General features: G+C 37.4%; 1 protein-coding gene across 5 annotated transcripts in view; it reads right to left on the bottom strand.

Annotated features, from left to right (window-relative positions):
• RIC8B (RIC8 guanine nucleotide exchange factor B) overlaps window positions 1–23,465 on the bottom strand; it is a 97,526-nt gene that overhangs the window by 28,035 nt on the left and 46,026 nt on the right. For all 5 annotated transcript variants that reach the window (XR_010383200.1, XR_838418.3, XR_838419.3 and 2 more), the window contains exons 5-7: window positions 13,723–13,951; window positions 12,714–12,809; window positions 6,930–7,074 (exon numbers count right to left, since the gene is read on the bottom strand). Coding sequence is in view for 2 of the 5 variants with exons in the window: in XM_010996459.3 (XP_010994761.1) it covers window positions 6,930–7,074; window positions 12,714–12,809; window positions 13,723–13,951 (470 nt within the window). In the remaining 3 variants the exon portion in view is untranslated. The remainder of the gene's footprint in view (window positions 1–6,929; window positions 7,075–12,713; window positions 12,810–13,722; window positions 13,952–23,465) is intronic.

Here is a 23,465-nt window from a genome sequence, read left to right as displayed (position 1 = left end):
CAAAAGACCTTCTGGGTGGTCCTTAAAAAATAAAAGAAACATAAATGTATTTTTTTTCCCCACAGTACTCATCCATGCAGTTAGGCGAAACTGATGCAGAAGGAAACATCAGCATTCAGTCAGAAAGTTGCAAGAAATATTTCACCATAATTTTATCAGGGTGCTGGAGGGCACTATGAACAGAAGAAAGCAACCACAGCAGCACAGTGCAAAGTCAGAACTGCACTGGTAGAAATGGCATTATTGTTTATACAAACATGGGTTTTATCACACTCTACTATGAAAACAACAAAGGGGGGTTTGCTCTCTTATTAAGGAGAAAGAATGGCAGAGTCAGATTCTACCCAGAAACCATCCCCCCTTCTGTTACACAGAGAAGGATTTGCAGTCCTTTTCCTTTCAGTTAAATACTGTGAGTTTTTGAAATCCTATGCTCAAAGCTTCCTCAAACTTGTCTTCCTATTTCAGTCTCACACCCTTCCATTCCTTGTTCCACAAAACTACCTATTATATCTTTGTAAAGCAAAAATATGATGTTATCACCTTCCTGGATAAAACCTCTAATATCTTACTCCCTAAAGGCTAGAGCTCAAGTTCTAAAACAGGGCCTAAAGGGATCCTCATTTTCTAGCCTCTGCCTTATTTCCCATACTCATCTCCTGTTACTCCTGTGCACTATGGATTCCTCACACTTTGAACTAGTCTCTTTTCTTTACATACCAAGTCTGTTTCACATTTCTCTGACCTTGTCCACACCAACTGATCATTCCTTCTTCCAGGTTGCTATAGTACCTGGCACATTCCTCTCTTATAGCACTTACCACACTGTACTAAAATTATTCCTTTATGTGGAGAAATCCACAAGATAGTGTATTCATCACACTGAATTCATAGAGGGCACAAATGTTTGCTCTTTCATTAAAGATTTAAGGGTACTATCTGTAAGGTACTTTGTTAAACACTGGGGATCCAAGCACCCCAATGTTCATAGAAGCACTATTTACAACAGCCAAGAGATGGAAACAACCTAAATGCCCATCGACAGATGATTGGATAAAGAAGCTGTGGTATATTTACACAATGGAATACTACTCAGTCATAAAGAGAATAAAATAATGCCACTTGCAGCAACATGGATGGACTTGGAGAATGTCATTCTAAGTGAAATAAGCCAGAAGAGAAAGGAAAATACTGTATGGTATCACTCATATGTGGAATCTAAAAAAAAAGACACTTATTTGCAAAACAGAAACAGATTCTCAGCCACAGAGAACAAACTTGTGGTTACTGAGGGGGAGGGGATAGGAGAGGATAAATTGGGAGTTAGAGATTTGCAGATACTAACTGATTTATATAGAATAGATAAACAACAAGTTCATGTTATATGGTGCAGGGAACTATATTCGATATCTTGTAGTAACTTATGGTGGAAAAGAATATGAAAATGAATATATGTATGTTCATCAATGACTGAAGCATTGTGCTGTACACCAGAAATTGAAACACTGTAAACTGACTATGCTTCAATTAAAAAATACATATATACAAAAAAATTGGGGGAGACATGATCTCTGATATAAAAAAACTCAATGTCTAGAATAAAACTTTGACAAATAAAAAGTCACAATAGATGTCAAAAGTATTAAAAACAGAAAGTAAAAATGGTACAAGGCAGAGAATGATGAACTCTGCCTCAGACGATCTTCACAGAGATGACGCTTAAGGTGACCTTCAAGAATACAGAAAGCTCACGAGGCTAACAGAGATGGGAGAGACATTCCATGCCAAAGGACATCTGCCAAGCCATGGAGATATGCCAAGAAATAGTGCAGGTAATGAGGCAAAAATAAAGAATTTCGTATGATTAAGCAGAAAGTGTAGGGTAGGAGTGAATTTAGAATACACTATAGAGGTAGGCCATGGAGGTAAAATTTAGATTTTATCATGCAAGTAACAGAGAATCACTGAAAGCTTTATGAGGGGGAATGGCAAGATCATATATGTATTTTAGAACAGTCCCTCTGTTAGCCATGTGGGAGACAGAATGAAGAAAACCTGACCAGAAACAGAGGGATATGATTATTTTAATAGTTTATTAAGAGAGACACAGATTTGGAAATTCCCCTCAAATAGGCTGAAGCAGAAGCCTAAGGAGGGGAATGAGACCACTCAGGGAGCAACGTAAGTGAGGACAGGGTTAGAAGATGACTTTAGGGAATACTGGCAATTAGATGTGGACAAAAATAGCAGTTAGCAAATCAGACTTTAAACAAAGAACAGAGAGGTGGGTCAAAGGAAATCTAGTAGTGTGTGGTAGCACAGAAACAAAGACAGTGGTTAATGGTGTCAACTGTTAGGAGAGGTATAATAAGACAAAGACTAAAAATATCCATTCCTTTTGAAACTTAATTTGTGATTTTCCTGAGAGCATTTTCTGTGGAATCTGGGGAGTAGGGAATTGTGGAAAAGCCTTACTTTCAGCAAGTTGAAGCCTGAGTGGGTAATAAGGATCCTGAAAAGAAGAACAAATCAGTCTTTCATGCTAACATGTGAAGGACAGTGACATGAAGATGTACAAAGACTGAGGAAAACACAGGGAGAGTTAACAAACAAAAGGCCAGAGGGTAACAATTGATGGAACAAGGCTTCTGAGAAGACAGGAAGAGAAAAGATCAATGCGAGGGGGAGACTGTTTAGCTCCAAGCTAAAAAGACACCCATTCCCCTGAAATAAATGAGACAAAAATAAAGTTATAAAGGTGTGGGGCTATGTGCTGAGGGAATCCAAGCCTTAATTTACCTCTGTAATTCAGCGCCTACTCTACAACATACCTAACACATACTGGGAATTATGAATGTGTTAAAAGGCTGGGGGGTTAGGGTGGAGGAGAAATCCCACAAAGGCAGGGAGTTGTTTTACAAATTATTTTCTTTTCTTAAACTAAGTAAGGCCTGTATTTAGGCTCCCTGTAGAAAGTACACAATTTGCAGAGCAGATAATTAAAATTCAGTTTTGTCGGGGTTCAACAATACAAGTTGGCAGCATGAGCACATGTTTGTCGCTATCAGTTGGAGATACAGCTTAGCCTGGCATAGATGGCACTTGGATGGCTTTTTCTGTGCCAAGTCTTCCATAAAATTTTGCTCTTTGTATCTTACCCACTTAATTTTTCCTTCTTAATCTTACCTCTGTGTCCCTAATCCAACTGGACTGCTGTCTCTGCTTACTGGTGTGACTAAGTGCCTAGATCATGGTGCCTTAACTTTCAAACTTAGCTTTGAGTGTCGTTAAGAGGAAAGTTCAGTTATTCTAATAAACTATTTTAAATTTATTTCATTTTGATATAGTCTGCCTCCAAACACAGCCAAAACTCCCAAATCTGATGACTTTAAAGTTGAATATGGACTACAGACTTTCTTTTGGGGGGGGGGGCGGGGGCCGGAAGATTTTAAATTAGAATTAGTTGACAGCATTTAAAAACTGGGAGATTTTATGTCAAAATCCAGAGTGCTGGCTTCTCTTGAAAAATCTAGAAGATATGGTAACACTGGCCACACATTCAAGGTAGTAATCAGCTGGAGCTAAAAAGGAGCAAGGTCCTCTTTCCAGTCCTCCCCAGACCCCTTGCTCCTCCGCTCCCAACCCACTGTTTCCTCAACAATGAGCTAAGTGTCAGTTTTCACTTATCATCTTATGTTCAGTCCATTTGACTTACTTTATTACCAGCCTTGCACTTGCAGGCATCTGAGTTTGCAATCCTTGATAAAGAAAGTAAATAAAATGAGGGCAGAGATCTTGGATATCTTGTGTACCTCTGTATTCCCTGGGTCTAGCTCAAAAAGTATTTGTTGAATAAGTGAATTATTATTTCAGAATACATCTACTAAGTTTAAAATCAAATTGGAAGGAAAAGCATATGAATATATATGGGTTTGTTAATGATCAATTGAAAAAGATGCAATTTTGCCAACATGGGTTGGCTTTGGGCTCAAAGTTAGGACTATGAAACCTCAAATACTGGGTCCTGAGGGGAAAAGCTAACCATTTCAAATAAAAAATAATTAACAAATTCATTTATAAATGTATATACCGTATTCGTTATGATGTTAACTCATTAGTAAAGTGATTAGATATATAATTTATATATTCAGATATATAGAATTATTTAAGTATATATTTAGATATATAATTTATATTTAGATATGTAGACATATAATTATGGAAGAAATAAACTTAAATTTTCCCCTCTTAAAAATTTTACAAGTACACAAGAAATGCATGCTCAGTGAAAAAAAAATTACAAAATATAGAGAACTAAAAAAAGTCACCAGTCATCCTACTACTTAGACTTTACAATGAATAATATTTTGATGTATATTTTGATAAACTTTTAAATGAATAGATACATGTGTGGTTCAGACTTATGCATATACATACATAATTATACTTTAAAAACAGCTAATTTCCGACCTCAGAAAAATTTATTCAATTCAGCCAGTATTTAAAGAATATTATATGCAAGGCACTATTCCAGTCACTTACTTTCAAGATATAATATCAGTCTTTTTTCAAAGTCATGAAATAATTGAATTGTTTAAAAGTAGATGTTAAATAAACTAGTCTATGATAATAGTTGAAGATAATTACAGTTAACCTTTGAACAACATGGGGGTTAGGGGTGACAGCCCTCCATGCAGTTGAAAATCCTTGTATAACTTTACAGTTGGCCATATGATCCAGCTATCCCACTTCTGGGCATATATCCAAAGGAAATGAAATTAATATCCCCAAGAGATATCTGCACTCCCATGTTCACTGCAATGTCATTTACAACAGCGAAGATATGGAAACAAGCTAAGTGTCCATCAACATATGAGTGGATAAAGGAGATATGAGTATGTGTGTGTATATATATGCACGTGCGCACGCGTGCACACGCACACACACACACACAGAGCTGACCCTTAAGCAACACAGGGGTTAGGGGCACCCTCATGCAGCTGAAAATCTGTGTATAATTTTATAATTGGCCCTCCACATCTGCGGTTCTGCACTCACAGATCTAATCAACTGCAGATCCAACCAACCACGGATCATGTGGTACTGTAGTGTATATTTATTGAAAAATATCCACATCTAAGTGGACCTGAGCCATTCAAACCCACGTTGGTCAAGGGTCAACTATGTATAAAATGAAATATTATTTAGTCACCACAAAGAAGGAAATACTGCTATTTGTAATAACATGGATGAACCTAGAGAACATGAATGCTAAGTGAATAAGCCAGATGGAGGAAGACAGATACCATATGATCTCACTTATATGTAGAATCTAAGGATGTCTCTATAATTTTGTTCAGATGACTGCAGAACCTGGAAAAGCTATTGCTGCTACTGATGCATAACATACTGCTATTGGTATTTTTATATAAAAAAATACATATATGTATATATATATAAAATTTGAATTTTGGGAAACTTTAGCTGTGCTGTCAACTTTGGAAAAAGTATCCCAGTTGTACTGTGTTTGGTTGGCATTGTACAGAAATTAACAGCCATATTGGTCTAGAAATGTTAAACATACTTTTTTCCATTTGTACAGGGGTAACACGCTGTGTTAAATATGTAAGGTCTTATCTACATGGGTTTGATTGCAGAAACTTTAATAATAAAGTATCCTCTAAATAATAAAAAAAAAAAATTCAAACTCATAGTAACAAAGAGTAGAATACTGGTTACCAGGGGTTAGAGGGTAGGGGAAATAGGGAGATCAGGTCAAAGGGTACAAGTTATAAGATGAATATGTTCTGGGGAATCTGATGTACAACATGGTGACTATAGTTAATAACACTGTATTTTACACTTGAAATTTGCAGAGAGTAAATCTTGAGCACTTACCACACACACACACACACACCAGAAACACACACACATGTTTGAGGTGGTGAATGTATTAATTAACCTGACTGTGGTAATCATTTCACAATGTCTAAGAAATCATCATGTTGTATACTTTAAATATATGCAATTTTATTTGTCAATCATACCTCAATAAAGCTGGAGAAAAAATAATTCAACTGACTTAATATTTTGAGAGAAGTGAGTGAAGCTTTCCACCTCCAAATTAACTATCTCACACAACTGGGATACTTGAGAAAAGTGAAATATAAAATCTACTTAGTTGAAGTTTTACACTAGTACTTTCAATAAACAAGGAGATGAAGAAGGAAGTAGTTAAGAATATCTAAATAACTTAGTCAAAGTTCCTTATTTAGATAACTTGCCTTTTGCAGAGCAAAATAACCCACACAATTTTAGGAAATATTTTAAATTCTTAGCTGTATCTCAGAAGACAGTCACTTTATATATACCTATAAAGTAGTACTTATTACACTGTAGTATAGTTACTTTTTAATTTCCTCTACTTATGTCTTACCTTTATCTCAAGGGTAAGGGGTATATGTTATGCATTTATAGCTCATATTCAATAACTATTCATTGATTAAAGAACTTAGTTAGGAGCCCAAAACTCCTATAACTTTAATTCCAAGAGGAATTAAAAAGGAGAACTAACTCAGGCCTTTGCCTGGTTATCAAAATAGTAGCATCTGAATTACTTAAGCAGATTTTTCATAATGGTTCCAGGCCCTGACTCATCAAGATCAGGAAGTCTGGGTTAAGGGTACAGAAGGCAAAGTTAAATGTGAGTGTGTTTGGTAGTGTATTGGCCTGCATGTCTCTCTGAATTCAGAAGCATATAGAAAATGCTTTTAAATTATTAACTTTTATTATCTCCTCAAGCCCTCTAATGGAACAGATAGGGAATAAGCTCCAAAAAGAGCGGAATGAGATGGCCACTACTAACAGAAACATTTCTCAAATTCCCTCAGAAAGATAAAAAAAAGTAGAGGGAAAAGAGTTTAACCCACCTCTTTCTTTGCAGAGGACGAAAAGGAATTCAGCAGCAATTTGCTTGACTCCAAGGTCAACGTGTGTCATGAGGCGCACCAGCTTATTTCTTACAGTTGAGCCAACTTCAGGTCGATTTGTCACATCCCTCAATGGTGGTAAAACCTAAGGGCACAAATGCAAAACCATCATCAATCATAAGTACTAAAGTAAGTGAGAATGGTACCATCCAAATAATTAGTCTTGCAATGTCTACAGAGCTTAGTTTCCTAAGTGGGGAAAATGTTTAAAAATAAATAGGTTTGCTTCCAAATAAAATAAAACTAAACAACAACAAAAACCTCAAATGATTTCATGCTTGTAATGAAATTTCATTTGAAGAGAAACATCTCATCACTGTACCACCTGATGTAGTCAAATCCATTTCTGAGTTTTTACTTTTTTCAGCACTTGGAATGCCTCTGCTGCCTCTATCAAAATCCATTTTAAAGTTTGGGTCAAATTTCTCTTTCTTCCACAGAGACTTCCTTAATATCCTGACATACTGGTTTTTCCCTTCTTTTAATTCCTGCAGCATTTTCATTAATTACTAAAAGAAGGCACTTTTTTTTCTAGTTGTTTTATTGTATAATAAAAATGGTTATTAATTACTGAGTGCTTCCTATGTGCTAGTTGTTGTAATAGATGATATACATACATTCTCTGTAATCAGCCCTCATAGTATCCTTGTAAAGGAAGTAGTAACATCACCACCACTATTTTACATACTGAGCCTCAGAGGGAATACGTAACTTGCTTGGTCTGTCTGTGTGCTCACTCACTCACCTATCCATGCATCCACCTAGATTGGTTCTCCTACTATCTTGCTGGTTGCTTCATCTTAGCGTCTGTGCTAATTCTCTTTCTCTTCTTGTTTTCTAAGCGTTGGAATATTCCAGAGTTGAATTTTTGGGCAACATTTCTTCACTATTTTGGCTCACTCTATTGGAGATCTCATTCCATTTTATGGCTTTATATGGTCTCTATTTACTGATAACTCCCTAAAGTATACTTCTATCTTGATTTCTTCCCTGACCTCCAGACTTCTATAGGCTTCTCAAATTTAGCATGTCCTAAACAAAATTAATGAAGCTCCCAACAAAGCTGTTACTTCTGCGGGTTTCCATCTCATTAAATGGCAAGTCCATGCTTCCAACAGTTTGGTGCAAAAACCTTGGAAACATCCTTGATTTCTTTCTTTCATACCACATATCCAATCCATCAGCAAATTAATTTGGCTCTACCTGTGAAATATATCTATAATCTAACCACTTCTCTCTACCTCCTCTAGCATTACCAAATCCAAGCTACCAATATTTCCCACCTGAACTATTACTACAGTCTTCTAAGTAGTCCCTGCTTCCATCCTGGTTCTTCCATGATTAATTCTCTACATAGTAGCTATGATGATCCTTTGAAAGTCAAATTATGTCACTCCTCTTCTCAAAGTCCTCCAGTTCCCATGGATTCTCATCTCACTCATAGTAAAAGATGTGGTCCTTACAACTTCCCTAGGTTTCACATAATCTGGCTTCCTGCTACTTTTCTGACTTAATTTCTACTATATTTCTTGCTTACACTGCTATAGCCATATGAACCTCCATGGAACTCCTTAAACACACCAAGCACTTTCCTGCCTCCTGGTCTATACATTTGCTGCCCAGAAACTCTTTTTCTAGAAACTTAAATGGCTCACTCCCTTACTTTCTTCAGGTCTCTGTTCAAATGTCATTTATAGAAAGGCATTCCCTGACCACCCTATATAATTAACCTTCAATATTCTCTTTTTTTATCCCCCTGCCTCTGCTTTAATCTTCCTCATAGTACTAATTACCACCTGACACAGTACGTATTTCTTCTTTACTGTCTGCCTTCTTCCCGAGAGTCAGTTCCATGGGGACAGAGATTTCTTTCTGTTTTGTTTACTGCTCTCAGTGCCTGGCATATTACAGGTGTTCGATAAATATCTGCTGATTGAAGGAAGAATGAATTAATTCAAGTAACTTTTTAAAAAGTGCCTTTTCTAAGCTAGGCACTGTGCTAGGAAATGATGATAGACACAAAGTCAAATTATAATTTACTATGCCAGACTCTTTTTTTCCTTTTCTATTATGGTTTATTATAGGACATTGGATATAGTTCCCTCTGCTATACAGTAGGACCTGTTGTTTATCTATTTTATATATAGTAGTTTGTGTCTGCTAATCCCAGACTTCTAATTTATCCTCCCCTTTCCCCTTTGGTAACCATAAATGTGTTTACTATCTCTGTGAGTCTACTTTCTAAATAAGTTCATTTGTATCATATTTTAGATTCCACATATAAGTTGTCTTTCTCTTTCTGACCTACTTCACTTAGTATGATAATCTCTAGGTCCATCCATGTTGCTGCAAATAGCCTTATTTCATTCTTTTATATGGCTGAGTAGTATTCCATTGTATACATACACAACATCTTCTTTACCCATTCATCTCTCAATGGACACTTAGGATGCTTCCATGTCTTGGCTACAGTAAATAGTGCTGCTATGAACAATGAGGTGCATGTATCTTTTCAAATTATAGTTTTCTCTAGTTATATACCCAGGACAGGGATTGCCAGATCGTTTGTATGCCAGACTCTTTATGTGTATATTATTTTTATTCAATCCATTCAACTTCCTTTCTTCCTTATCTCTTTTTATATTGAGTGCCTACCATGTATCAGGAGGTATTGGAGGTCCTGGAGATACAGCTATGGAAAAAAAATGGAAACTAAATCTCAGAAAATGGAGTAACCTACCCAAAGCATTTACAGAATCCATATTTCAGTATCTCTGGTAGGGTAGAACAATGAATGAATGCTCTTTGTGCCCTGTAGGCACAAAGCTATTGCACAGTAAATTATTATCTGATTCAGCCAACCATACTGAGTTTATCTCCCATAGAAGAATGAGACATGTAACAAGGGATTTTGTGTAGTATATACCTACAGTTCCAGAGTACAGTCTCTATTAACAAAGGTTATTTGTTGCACAAAAATTTTGTTAGCTATGTTTTGGTTCCTTAAAACAAGTTTTTAAATTGAAATTTTGTTGTTTTTATCCTTATACATCATACCAGACAAACTGCATATGTATGAAGCCTTTCTATTTCCCCACAATGCTACTGTCCAATAAATTTTTCCTTTTCTTTCCTGCGTCAGTAATTTCTACCATCTGTTCTCTTTCTACCTGCCCAAATATTGAATACTCAAGACCAATTTCCTTTGCATGTACACAAATTTGATTTAATCAGGCATTAACTATAGGACATAATAATTAGCCATGGTTCCATTTATACTATTATCAAAGCTAATCATCTGCTACATTAAATTCTGCCTTTCTTGATCATCATAGTCTACAGTACATCTTCCTTAGAAGGGAAGTTGATTTCTGTATTGTGCCTTTCATCTTTCTTTAGTTATCTTTTACTTGTCATGTCTCCTTTATCTGTACTGTAGTATGTCTTTGAGGACATGGAGTGCGTCGCATAATCTTTTGTATCTATATAATGTGTGGCCCAAGGCCTTTATACAAATAGGGTTTTTTTGGCTGTCCTGGTTAGAGATAGCAAAATCTAAACAGTTTAGTTGAACATGGATCTCCAATGTGAAAATGCTAAAATATAGAACACTTATCTTCATTTATTATTCTTCACCAAGTCCTCACAGTCACAATAGGATGTCTTAATCAAACCTGTAAATGACCTTAATTGGTCAATTAAACAATTTATTTTGCTTAAATGATAATTCATGCTTTAATGGTTCCTATTCTTCCAATAGACTGTAAATTCTTCAAAGATAGAGTCCCTATACTTTCTAATCTCTCCTTACCAGCAATTATCTATTAATATGGTCTATACATAGTAAAGTGTTTATTAAATCTTTACCATCAACACACAGAAGAAATGAACCTGGTTCATTTATTATGGGAAATTCTTTATGGCAATAAATGAACAATGGGATGAATGGTGATATCACGTACTGAAATGTGAAAATAAGAGAAAGAGGGTGAGGGGACAGGAAATCAAGAGATTAGTTTGGGATATGTTAAACTTAAGACATGTACTACACATCCAAGGGGAGGAGATGAGTAGGCATGTTATATTAAGTCTGGAGCTTAGGGGACAGGTCAAGGATAGAGATAGAAATTTGGGACTTATCAGCATATGGATGATTTTCAAAACCATGACTGATGAATCAGATCACCAAGGGAGTAGAAATGGAGACAAAGATAATACTATCTTCGGGCACTCAGATACTACAAAGAAGAGGTCCCTTATTGTGTCCTAGAAACCAAGTGAAGAAAGTATTTCAAGAAGAAGGTACTCAATTGTATCAAAATGGTACTGGGGAATTAAAAAATGATTTGAGAACTATTAGATTTGGCAGTATTAGGTTGATGACTTTTGATAAATACCTTTGCAGTGCAGTGGAAAGTGTGAAAACCTAACTACAGTGGGTTCAGAAGAGAATCAAAATGAGTAAAAAGAAGAGAGAGGGTGAGTACAGAAAACTCTTCTGAGGAACACTGCAAAAAGAGCAGAAAAGTGGAGAGGCAGCTTGAGAAGTGGGATTAAGGGATGGTTTGGGGGGTTTTTTTTGCTTTTAAGATGGAAGATGTGTTTGGGTGAAGACAAAAATGATCCAGTACATTAAAAAAAATGATCAATGTAAGAAGAAAGAGAGGGAATAAATGCAGGAGCAAAGTTCTTAAGGTTAGAAGGAAAGGGATCCAGGATATGAGTGCAGAGGCTGGCCACAGAAGGAAGCAGGGACAACCCATCTGCTGTGATAGAGCAGGAGACACAGGATATGGTGGTACAGATGCAGACAGAAAGTAGATGCTGAGAAAGATCTTACCATGAACTCTCACTATAACCATCTTACTCCAAACCATCATCAGCTCTCTTTTGGGCGGGTCTCCTCACATCTGCTACTCACACTCCTCTAGTCTATCCTATATATAATAGCCAAATTAGTTCTAAATATAAATAAGGTCCTAGTATTGCCCTTCTCAAAACAGTCTCATCTTTCCCATCTGAGTGCTTTCCCATCTCACTTAGAAGAGATTCACAAGTTCTATATTACAGCCTTATGTTATTTGATTCTTGCTTACCTCTTCTACTTCATCTTTCACTCTCTCACTCACACATTGGTGTCTAGCCTTGCTTTTCCTTAAGCATGCTAAGGCATCCTCTCATCTCAGGGACTTTGAACTTGTTCTCTCTGGTACAGTTCCTCTTCTAGAAAATTTTCAGAAATATTCTCAGAGAATATCCTCTTCTAGATATTCTCAGAGGTCCAGTTCTTACTTATCCAAGTTTCTGCTCAAATGTCATTTCCTCAGAGAGGGACTTCCTTATTCCCTTAAATTTTCCTTTCCCTTGTATCTTTCTTCAGAACACTTAACACTACTTGCCATTGTATCAAATATTTGTTTGTTTACTTTTAGTCCCCCACTATAAGGTAAACTCCACAAGGCAAAAACTTCATCTATATTTCAATGCTTAGAACACAGTACACAGATCTCTCTAAACATTTGTTGGATAAATGAATAAATAACTCAAAAAATATATAGGATCACTTATTTCTGGGTTAGGAAGATTTCAAAGATTAACAGTATCTTTTCTGAATTTCTAACATTCTAATGAAAACCACTGTGAAAGAATGACTCATTAATTTTATGTTTAAAAAACACATATAAGAAGATTAGCTTTGAGATGTAATACGTATTAAACAGTTACCTGATCTTTGAGAAATTTTCTGATGTTTCGATGGGCTCGGGAGCATTCTGTTAATAAGCTGAGAACCGGAGTTAGACCCTCTCTATAGCTGCTTCCCTATAAAGAAAACCATACACGCTGTGTTAGTTTAGTCTCTAATAGTATTACTTTTCTCTGTATAACTAAGTATATTAATACTCCCTTTTTTTGCTTCTTTAAAAATTATAGTCAATTTACAATGTGTTAATTTCTGGTATATAGCATAGTGATTCAGTTTTCTATGTCTATATTCCTTTTCATATTTTTTTTTCATTACAGGCTATTACAAGGTATTGAATATGGTTCCCTGTGCTGTACAGTAGGGCCAAATACTCCTTTTTTTGAGAGGGAGACATCTTATGTTACCAAAGCCGTACAAACTATTTTAAAAATTATTCTCCTAACAATATTCCTATTTCGTAAGTTATCTTCATGTTTACTAATGCACATTTTTATCCTTCCTAGATTTTCCTACATTTTGCAGGGCCCTCCCTCCCTCCTTGGCTTAAATGAGGCAAGGTTTTGATGACCCACCCATACTACCTTGCTGCCTTTTAATATTAATGTTACCTGACAAAAGCAAGTGACAGAAAAGAGAAAACAAGCAACAACAAATGGAAAGTTGACAGTTTTTTAAAAAGATGTCTATCTTTTAGGTATTGTGGAAAGTATTTATCATCAAGTTTTTTGGGAGGATAATTTTTACATCTGGGACTTACAAAATACCTACGTAGAAAAAGTTTTTCTTTGTTTTTAGGTATTAGTCACAATTGTGGTGTCGCATCAACACAATTTTCAGCTTTAAACAAATTCACTTGGTTTCAGCAATTTATCATTTATTGTAGTAAAATGGTTCCCAGAGTATAAATGATTATTCAAGATGTCAGCTATAAAAAAGTTTAAATTCAAAAATCACATCCTGTGATGTCTGTATGTATGCACATTTGTATTCAGAAGCATCTTCCCAAGGCCTCCATTTTATCAGTCTTACCTTGTCTATTCTCTTCTCCATAAAATTGAGTAAAACATGAATGGCCTCCATATTCATACCATTGTATACCATGGTACTATTTTTCAAAACTGTTTCTTTCTCAGTTGTTTTATCACCGGGCAGTTCATCTAGAGTAGTTGCCTCTTGGGTTGTTTCTTCATGGGTTAATGGACAAATGAGAACATCCAAACAAGAGACTGGAACGTTGCTTAAAAGGTTGACTGCATTACTGAAAAGCAATTTAAAAAGACAATATTTTAATTTGACTGAATAGTCCTTTAAAATGCAAACATAATAAGGAGTTCAGAAATGACTTTTAGGAGTCAATTAAAATTCTTTTTCAAAATGCGCCTTTAATATTATGTGGCATTTGCTGACTAAGAAAATAAAGAGAACTGTTTCAAATACACACATGATAAATTAGAAAGAACAGATGTGAAATGGACACACACAATCACATGATGTCATGTCACTTTCAGAAATGCTAAAATAAGAATTAGTGAGCTTTAACACCAGCTCTTTAATTTTATTATGACACAATACTAACGTCACAGTTTTCCTTGGGGTTTTAAATTCTTTTGTGGATCCACTGGTGTTTTATTATTCCTTAGGTACAACATATTTGAGAAGCACTATATATAAGCACCTTATCACAGAGGCAACAATATTAAAAACCAAATACTGCAGGATTAATTTATCCTTTCTAGATGTAGAAATATAATTTTTAGATCATCCCATTTTTTTGTAAGACATTTGCAGAAAATAGGTAACGGTGCTTTTTCTCCCTCTCTCATCACCAGACCTCTTCAAAATAGGCCAACATAGCTATTTCAAATCTCTATCCCCCTAGGCCTTTCTGCTATGTATTAATGAAATAATGAGCCTGGGATGTGCACCAGTAGGGGGAACCCAAACCTCATACTTTTTTGGTATTCCCTAAAAATCTTGTTCTGTTGCTCAGTGTATAGGAGATTAAAATGACACTAACAATTTAAAAATTAGACATGCTCTCAATTAACATCTTTTCCTTCATGTACTATTTTATATTCTTTCATTTAAAAGGAGAAAGAGGTGGTGTTCTGTCCTACTGGATCTTAGAAGCCTGTGCCTCAGAACTTCCTGATAAACAACAATGGAGAGACAGGCATTACATTTCCTAGTGACTGAGAAGCAGATCTAAAAATAACCACATCCTGACTAAAAATAAACTCCTGCAAATGCAATTTAAAAGTCTAACCACTTGGAAACCAAATTCAGGGGTTAATCTAACTGATGCCGTCTTAATTTAGACCATACTAGTCCCTTTTAATTTAGATTATGTTGAAACCCTCAAAAATAAAACAAAATAAACAACAAAAAAACCGAGAAATAAAATAAAAAATATTTTCTCTCCTTTATCCTGAAGTGTGGCTCCGTTTCCCCAAGAATGAATATATTCTTTTTATATTATGGGAAAAAAGTTAATAAGAACTCAAAGTTTAAAAACCAGGCAATATTGAACAATAAGTGGTAATATAGAGGGCATGAAAAAAATTAGAACCAAGAACAAAAATAATTTAGTAAGTCCTATGAATGAATGGTTCTTGGTAAAATACAAGTTATTTGGTTGTTCCCACTCAGAATCTACTATTACTGCCGCTGCTGCTACCACTATTAAACAAAATCCCTAATTTTGGTTATTTGTAAATAATTACAATTGGCTGAAATACAATGCTTTTCCCTCAAACTTTCTTTTTAAAATTGCCCTTATCTATAGATAAAAATATTTTGCTTCTAACTTAAGCATTTGGAAACTGCTATTAAATATCATATAATTTAATATTCACTGGGGTTAAAAGAAAAAAAAAAACAGAACTCTATCTTAGAATTACTTTCTAATAGTGTAAAAGCCATTCTGATATGTTAGGATTCTTTTTTCAACACATAGGGCAATACACTGGAGTCCACCAATAATAGTATGATTCCCTGAATCTACCATAGAGACCACACAGAAAAGTTTAAGGTAATGCATTTCATTACAAAGGAATTTTCCCTTTAACTTCATTTAAAATAAGCAGTTTCCAGGAATTTGGTAAATTTACAAAACCAAACGTAGAGTTTGATTCAACAAATATTTGGAGGTTTTAGACTTTTCAAGAAAAGTTCTCAATTTCTCATTTCTTATCAAACAACTGAGCTCCCAAACAACTACAAAATTAATTTTCTGGCTCACTGTGTTTCAGCTATTCTTTTTAAGTAAGGAAGGCCAGCTTTTTGAGCTCTGTCACTTCTCTGACAGTTTTATTTGTGGCAAAAGAGTGTATGAAATTCTCCAGCTACCAGGAAGTCAGTGACTATGCACAGATCTGCACAATGGTGTTTGCATTCCTACTCCAGGGGGTAGAAATACTGTGTATATTACTCTCCCCTTTTCAGCTTCCTAGAGATCATTAATCACTGGGACATGACATCCTCCCACTCATGCTCCCAGCCCCCTCCTGATACGCAGATTCAAAAGCTGGGCCTATTTAGAGCTCCTTAATGCTCCGATTAAACTCTTGTTAGTTGTGAGAGAGGGAAGGCAATCTATAAAATCCAGTCCAGTCAGTTGCTGGGCTAAACATAATTTAATACCAGATGACATTGAGGAGCATGATAACAGTACATGTAGACCTATCGCTATTAACAAACCTTCCTGGTTAACTGTATATTCTCTGTATTTGGGGCTCACGTATCTTTTTTCATGGCTAGAAAATCTACTTAAATAAACCTCAAGATCTCCAAAAGATTTTCAGCTGTAAATACTTGAGTTTATTTTAATCTAATTCAGTTCAGTAATTATTTATTAATTACTTATGCCAGACATTGATTTAAGCAGGTATTATGAAGAAAATACAGACAAGTCCCTGCCCTTACAGAGCTTATTTTACAGCATGGAGAGAACAGTCAATGAAAAGTAAACAAACAAAAAGTTAATTGAATAGAAAGTGATACATGCTCTGAGGATACAATTCAGGAGGGTAAAATAGGACATGCGAGTTGTAATTTTGACTAGGGTAGTCTGGGCAGATCTCATTGAGATGCTGCCATTTAAACGAAGACTTAGAGAAAATTAAGGAGTGAGCCCTGTAACTATGTGGGGAAAGGGCATTCCAGGAAGAAGGGCAAGAGCAAAGGCCCCAGAGCACAAGCAGTGGCATGTTTGAAGAAATGCAAAGAAGTTGGTGTAGCTGAACCACCAAACAGGGAAAGGAGTACGACAAGAGATCAGCTGGGTAACAGGGGGGCCAGATTAGTTTTGTAGACTATTACAACTTTAGTTTTTATTCTGAATGAAATGGGGAACCACTGAAGGGTTTTCATAGTGATACTCTATCCTTATGTTAAAAGAATCACTCTGGCTACTGTGTTGAGAACAGGTGGTAGGATATAAAGGGTGAGGAGAACCAGGTAGACGAACAGGGTGGTAACAGAGAAGTGGCCAGATGTGGCTGACAGGCTAGTTGTGGGTATAAGAGTCCCAGTTTCCAGCCTTAGCAAGTGGAAAGCTGGAGCTGCCATAAACCGAAATGGGGAATACTGCAGGAGAAGCAGTTTTTTAGGGGAAGAGTAAGAGTTTAATTTTGGATATGTTAAATTTGGGATGTCTGTTCGACTTCCAAGTGGAGATGCTAATAAGAAGTCAACTGTAAGAGTCTGGAGTTCAGGGAGGGACATCTGGACTAGAGATATAAACTGTGGAGTCATTAGCATGGAGATGGTATTTAAAGATAGAAAACGGGATTAGATCAGTAAAGGAGTGAGTGTAGATTGAGAGACTATGAGAACTCGGCCTGAGGCACTCTATCATCCAAAGGCTGAGCAGGAGAGGAATAAATTACAACTAGTGAGGTAGAAAGGAAACCACGATAGTATAGTATCCTGGAAGAAAGTGTATCAGTAAGAATGGAGTGATCACCTGTGTCACGTGATGCAGACAGATCAAGTAATATGACAACTAGGAAATGTCCACTGGATTTAGCAACAGAGAAGTGAACTTAAAAATAGCCAATCTGGTGCAGCAATGGGACTAAAGCCTGAGTAGAATGGATTCAAGAGAGAATAGTAGAAGAATCAGATAGCCAACACTTAGAGGAGGTTTGCTGCAAAGGGCAAGAGAAAATTGGAGCAGCAGGAGGTGGGGAAGTGTTAAGCCATGGTGACCTGATCATTGTTTTCTATGTGTGCTGTAGACATATCCTCACTTCTGTGTTTGTCTATGTTCTCTCCTGCTTAGAATGGCCTCATTCTTTAAGATTAGCTCAGACCTCACTTCATTCTCAACAAATATTTACTATGTCTTATTCTAGGTGCTAAGTATACAAAAATAAATAAAATATGCTCCTTTTCCTAAGAGAAGGCAACGTAACATATTTGGTAGAGCAATGGATTAATTTCTAGGTTTCCTCTTAGTAAAAGTGTGCCTTGGGCAAATTACATGACCTCTTCTAGGCTTTGGTGTCCTTATCTTTAAAGTAAAGGAAAATAAATTTATCCCATCAGGTTCTTGTGAGGATTAAATGAAAAAAGGCATGCAAAGCACTCTGCCTGGTATGTAGTAAATGGCAACTATTAAGGAGCTTTTGAACAGAAGACATATTGTACTATAAGAAGGAACAGCAAGTATATGGAAGAGAGAACATGGTATATGTGGGAACATGAAAACAACTCCCTAGGTGTAAAGCAAAGGAAAAGGCCTCTAGAGGACAAGGCCTTGGTAGGCATTAGGACAAGAAAAGTGTTTATATGTGTGTAGAGTGGGGTGGGAAGTTATAAAGGGGATTGCCATGATGAGATATATGTTATGGCCAGATGGATAACTGATGACCTTAAACCAAGTTGTGCTGGCAAAGGAGTGGTACAGATACCATGAAAACAGACTTCCCAGATGAGTTTGCAGATGATTAATAAACGCGTAGTGACAAAAGAAGTTTGCTCTTAATTGTAAAGTAAGAGGGAAGCCATGAGAGGATTCTAAGCAGAGATTTGCTTTAAAAAAAAATAACTCTGTATATGGTAGGGAGGATGGACCAATCTGTCACGTTAGGTAAAACTTCGCCACAGAACAGAGCAGCTTGAGTTTAGAGCTGGAGAAAGAAGGTGGTCTAACAGATCTGGGGTTGGGTGCTTGCAGACTGGCAGGACATGACAGTGAGGGAGTAGAGACAGGTTGAAATGATGAATCAATGCTTTAGAATAGAGAGAAAAGAAAGGAAACCTGTAAGGAGGCTTATAGATAGGAGAAAAAAAGAATTGGCACAGGACCAGAAGTCTGGACAAAGATGGAGAACAGGTACAGTATGAGTGAGGAAGACTTAACCTTGTCTTGCTAGACCACAGTGAGCTTATACTTTGAATTCTATCTGTAATTATTATTTGGATAATTAATTCACTGGGAAACTACCCCAAAACTATCTTGTGATATCACTTCTATTCTTGTCTTGAATTACTATTTAACTTTTCATAATATTTATGTCCTGTCTCCCCATTTAAACTATATGCTCCTCCAGATTATGCACTATGGTATGGAGTCCTTCAAGAACCTAGCATGATGCTCAGCTATCGTTTAGATAATATCTGTTCACCTAGATAACTATTATTCACAGTGGGAATTAGGTTAAAGAGCTAAGAGTTTTAATGATAACAACAAAAAAGACAAAATAAAGCCCCTTCTCCCCAATCTCTCTAAACTCTCCTTTTTCTGGATACCTACATAAGCTTGTTCTTGTTTGATACAACACTCATCAAAACAACTGCACTTACTCAAAAGTCCTGGTTGGTGAGCCCTGGAGAAAAAAGAATGTCCTGTATTCATCTTTGTTGCCTCTAGAGCTCCACATAGTGCCTGATACATAGTAAGTCCTCAGTTAATCAATGTACACCAGAATGAAATTGTCTGATTTTCAAACATTTCTTAGAAGTCTGCCATGTATAAGACATTATGCTCATTTTTTACATTTTACATTTTGCAATATAAGTGTATCAAATTAACACATTGTACACCTTAAATGTACACAATGTTACATGTCAATTATGTCTCAATAAAGTTAGGAAAAAAAGACTATGCTTAGCATTGTAATGAGGTGTCATTAGGTACTAAACTGTCCCCTTCAATATGTAAGATAAAATGAACTGGTCTAAACAAAGAACAACAAAAGAGGCAGGAAGGTAAGTACTTTTTAAATACACACTGGCTCTTCTGGGTACCTAAATAAATAAATACATAAATAAATAAATATCTAAATACCTAAATAAATAAATACATACATACATACATACATACATAAATAAAGCTTTGTAGACACCAGTGTGCTGAGTGAAAGAAATTAGACTGAGAGGCTAAGAGAAATTAAATCAGATCTGGTCCTCCCCTCTCCTTTATTCTCCAGTGTATAGGCCATCCCCACCTTCCACCTTCTCTCCAAAATGAAACAAAATCACAACCACACACAACTTTTTTTTTGGCTGTTTATGCATAAGCTTATTGATTATGGACAAGAGGGCTGAAAATACTCTTGGGCAGACAGTAGAGATGAACAGAATTATGATGGCCTTTCGTGCAGCCAAAAAGGTGGATCATATCAACCATTTACTTAGTACTATCAGTATAGACAATAGGAAATGAAACAGAACAAACAGATTTTAGAGACTATGTAACATTCCAATTAGTGGAAATAAAGCTGACGTCAAGGTCAGCTGTCTTTGTGAACTAACTCATTTTATCTCTATGTCCATGTCCTCTTGATTTCTCTGGGGATAAAAAGGCAGCGTCTTACAGAAACAACGTATTGGAAAGAGCTGCTGCTAAGCTATTTTTTTACTCACTCATCCCCTAGAGCACCTTAATAGGCTCCTGACATGCCTGCCAAGCATCTGGCTTGAGAAAAACTTAACAGAAAACAGATTTCACTACACAATCAAAATACATACAGAGAAAAAGCTTCCTAGACAAAATATCAAAAATCAAGAAACAGCTTTCAGAAAGATTTAGGACTAAAAACTGGATCTAAAGGCCAATATCCTCATTATAATAAGAGTAATAGAAGTAGCAGTGGCAGCTCCTCTCTCATTTACTGAGCCCTTACTCCGGGCCAGGGACAGAATGCTTTATTAATTTCTCATTTAAGCATTATAACGACACTTTGAGTTTGATGACAATGTATACCCATACACTACACTATTCAGATTTACCTATTTCATTACATTTTCCTTTTAAAAAAAAGGGCAAAAGACAAACTTAGAAAATAACTTTTAAAAATGGAATGAGATGTTATTTTGAAACATCCAGATTATTTTTAAACTGATGCCTTACACACACACAAACAAAATTTTCAGGGCCACTAAAATTGTGCAGAATTTAGTAGATAGTACAATATTAGTAAGGTTCTTAAAATAGACCTTTGAGGTTAGTAGTTTTCTCTGCATTTATATGGATTAGCTTAGAGTCATTACTGCTCGAATGATACTAATCACTTTAATTCTGATTAAAGGGCCATGCAGGGCCAGTCCAGATAAACTGTCAAGTCAGCAGCAACCTCAATCTCCCAGGAAAGCTTTTTAGAAATACTCATAAATCTCGTCTGTGGCTCTAGGGATGTCCCTTCTTATTTACAGTGTAGCTAACAGAAATTTTATCAGAGCAACTTTTAAGATAAAAGTAAATTCAGAGACTTCCGGGAGAAGATGGCGGAGTAGAAGGACGCTCGCAGGTCACCCTCTCCCACAAATACACCAAGACCCACATCTACAGACCCACTCAGCCAACCAGAGCACCTGTGGAACTCCGACAGAACATCGCCCTCTTCAAAAGATAAAGACGCCAAAAATCTGGTAGGAGAAAAGGAAAAAAGAAAGAACAAAAGGCAAAGCAGCGCGGGACGGGTCCCGCGGGGAGGGAGCGGCAAAGGAGGACTGGCGCTCGCTCGCTGGGTCTCCCCTCTCCAACTGAGAGGCCAGCGGGACGGAGGGGGAGCCTCCGAGGCTCGGATCTGTACAGAGCAGCCCTTGACTAACAGAACTAAGTTAAACGGGCACAGAGCGTCCCCCCGACACCCAGCCTGAGACGCGGGCCGGCAGCCTCGGGCAGGGCCAGGCTGCACAAGCCGGGCGGAGGACGGAAGTGGCTGCACGGAGGCAGCGCCGGGGGAACGCAAGGGGCTGCGCGCAGTGGCTGTGGGTGCACAGGGCATAACAACCTGGGCCCTCCATAAAACAGCAAGGTTGATGTGCTCTCGGGGGAAGGGTGCACACCCCCATCTCTGAAAACCCGCGGAAAGTTTTTGGGGGAAGAGAGGCGGGGCTCAGGGACAGCCGCCATATCCTCCGCGCGGAGCACTCAGGCGGGGGCGGGGGCGAAACCTGCATCCGCACGGAAGGGCTTAGCAGCCTCAAAGGCCAGACTGAGACTGGCCTGCAGCCCGGGGCAGACAGGATCCTTCCATCCTGGTCCCTCAGAGAACTTGCTCCACGAAGACAAACAAGGAGCTGGGTTCTGGCTCGGAGCAGGGACAGGGCTGTCCCTCGGTCTTCCCCGAGCCCACCTGCGGAGCGCCGACCAGGGCGGAGCGCGCAGCCGCACAGAGCAGCGGAGCTACCGGCGGCGGCGCAAGTAGAGCGAGAGCGGCCCCCCCCCCCCCCCCGCCTTTCTGGCAGGAACACAGCCCCTGACCGAGGTGCTGGGAGGGGGCACGACCCGCCCTCCTACCTGGCCAGTCTGCAACATCTGACTGCGGCATCCGGAGGGGCAGCGACCCGCCCGCCCACAGCAGAGGAGAGCTGCACCTGACCCAGTGTTAGGAGGAGGCTCGATAGGCTTGCCGACAGGTGCTGGGAGCAGCACAGAAGAGGGCGCCAACGGAGGGCCTCTGAGAACAGCAAGCTGAGCTTCCAAAACAGGACGAAGACAGAAAGACTTCACATTAAAAGCACACAGACTCCAGGAGAACACCGACAACCCCCCCCCCCTTTTTTTTTAAATCTGTTTTTACCTGTTCTATTTTCTATTACTCTCTTAATCTTTACTTCTTAATTCATTTCTATTTCTCTTGGGTTTTGATGTCCTGCTATTGATTAGACACAGGTTTCAAATACATCTATTCATCTCCCCCCCCTTTTTTTGTAAAGGTTTTAAAAGGACGTCTCAACCCGATTAATACTCTGCTTCAACTCACTCTTCTATTATTCATTATACACTGTTTTCAAACCCTCTTTCTCCCTTCTTTTAAAATTCTTTCTCTCTCTCTCTTATTTTTTTTTCTTTTTTTCCTAAGTTCTATTCCTAAATAGGCATCAGATAGATAAAATCCTTAAGGACCAAAATAAACAACTGATACTCCATAAACCACAGTGCCAAAGAGGTATGAGCAAGATGAAGAAGCAGAAAAACTTCTCCCAATTAAAAGAACAAGAGAAATCCCCGGAAAGAAAGATCAACGAAATAGACATCGATAGCCTACTAGATCAAGATTTCAAAAAAGGAGTGATCAAATTGCTGAAGGAATTAAAAGAGATAGTGTTTAGAGATATAAAATATGTCAAAAATGAAATTGAAGCTATAAAGAAGAGCCAGGTAGAATGGGTAAACTCATTGACAGAGATGAGGAATGATCTAATAGCTGTGCAAAAGCCGACTAGATAATGCAGAGGAACGAATTAGTGATCTAGAAGACAGGGCAATAGAAAGCACCCATTCAGAAGAATTACAAGAGAAGCAAATAAAAAATAAT

This window comes from Camelus dromedarius, chromosome 11 (genome assembly GCF_036321535.1).
Source record: "Camelus dromedarius isolate mCamDro1 chromosome 11, mCamDro1.pat, whole genome shotgun sequence".
Classification (NCBI taxonomy): Eukaryota; Metazoa; Chordata; class Mammalia; order Artiodactyla; family Camelidae; genus Camelus; species Camelus dromedarius.
Note: the sequence above shows the minus strand (reverse complement) of the source record. Positions and strands in the feature narration are given on the sequence as shown.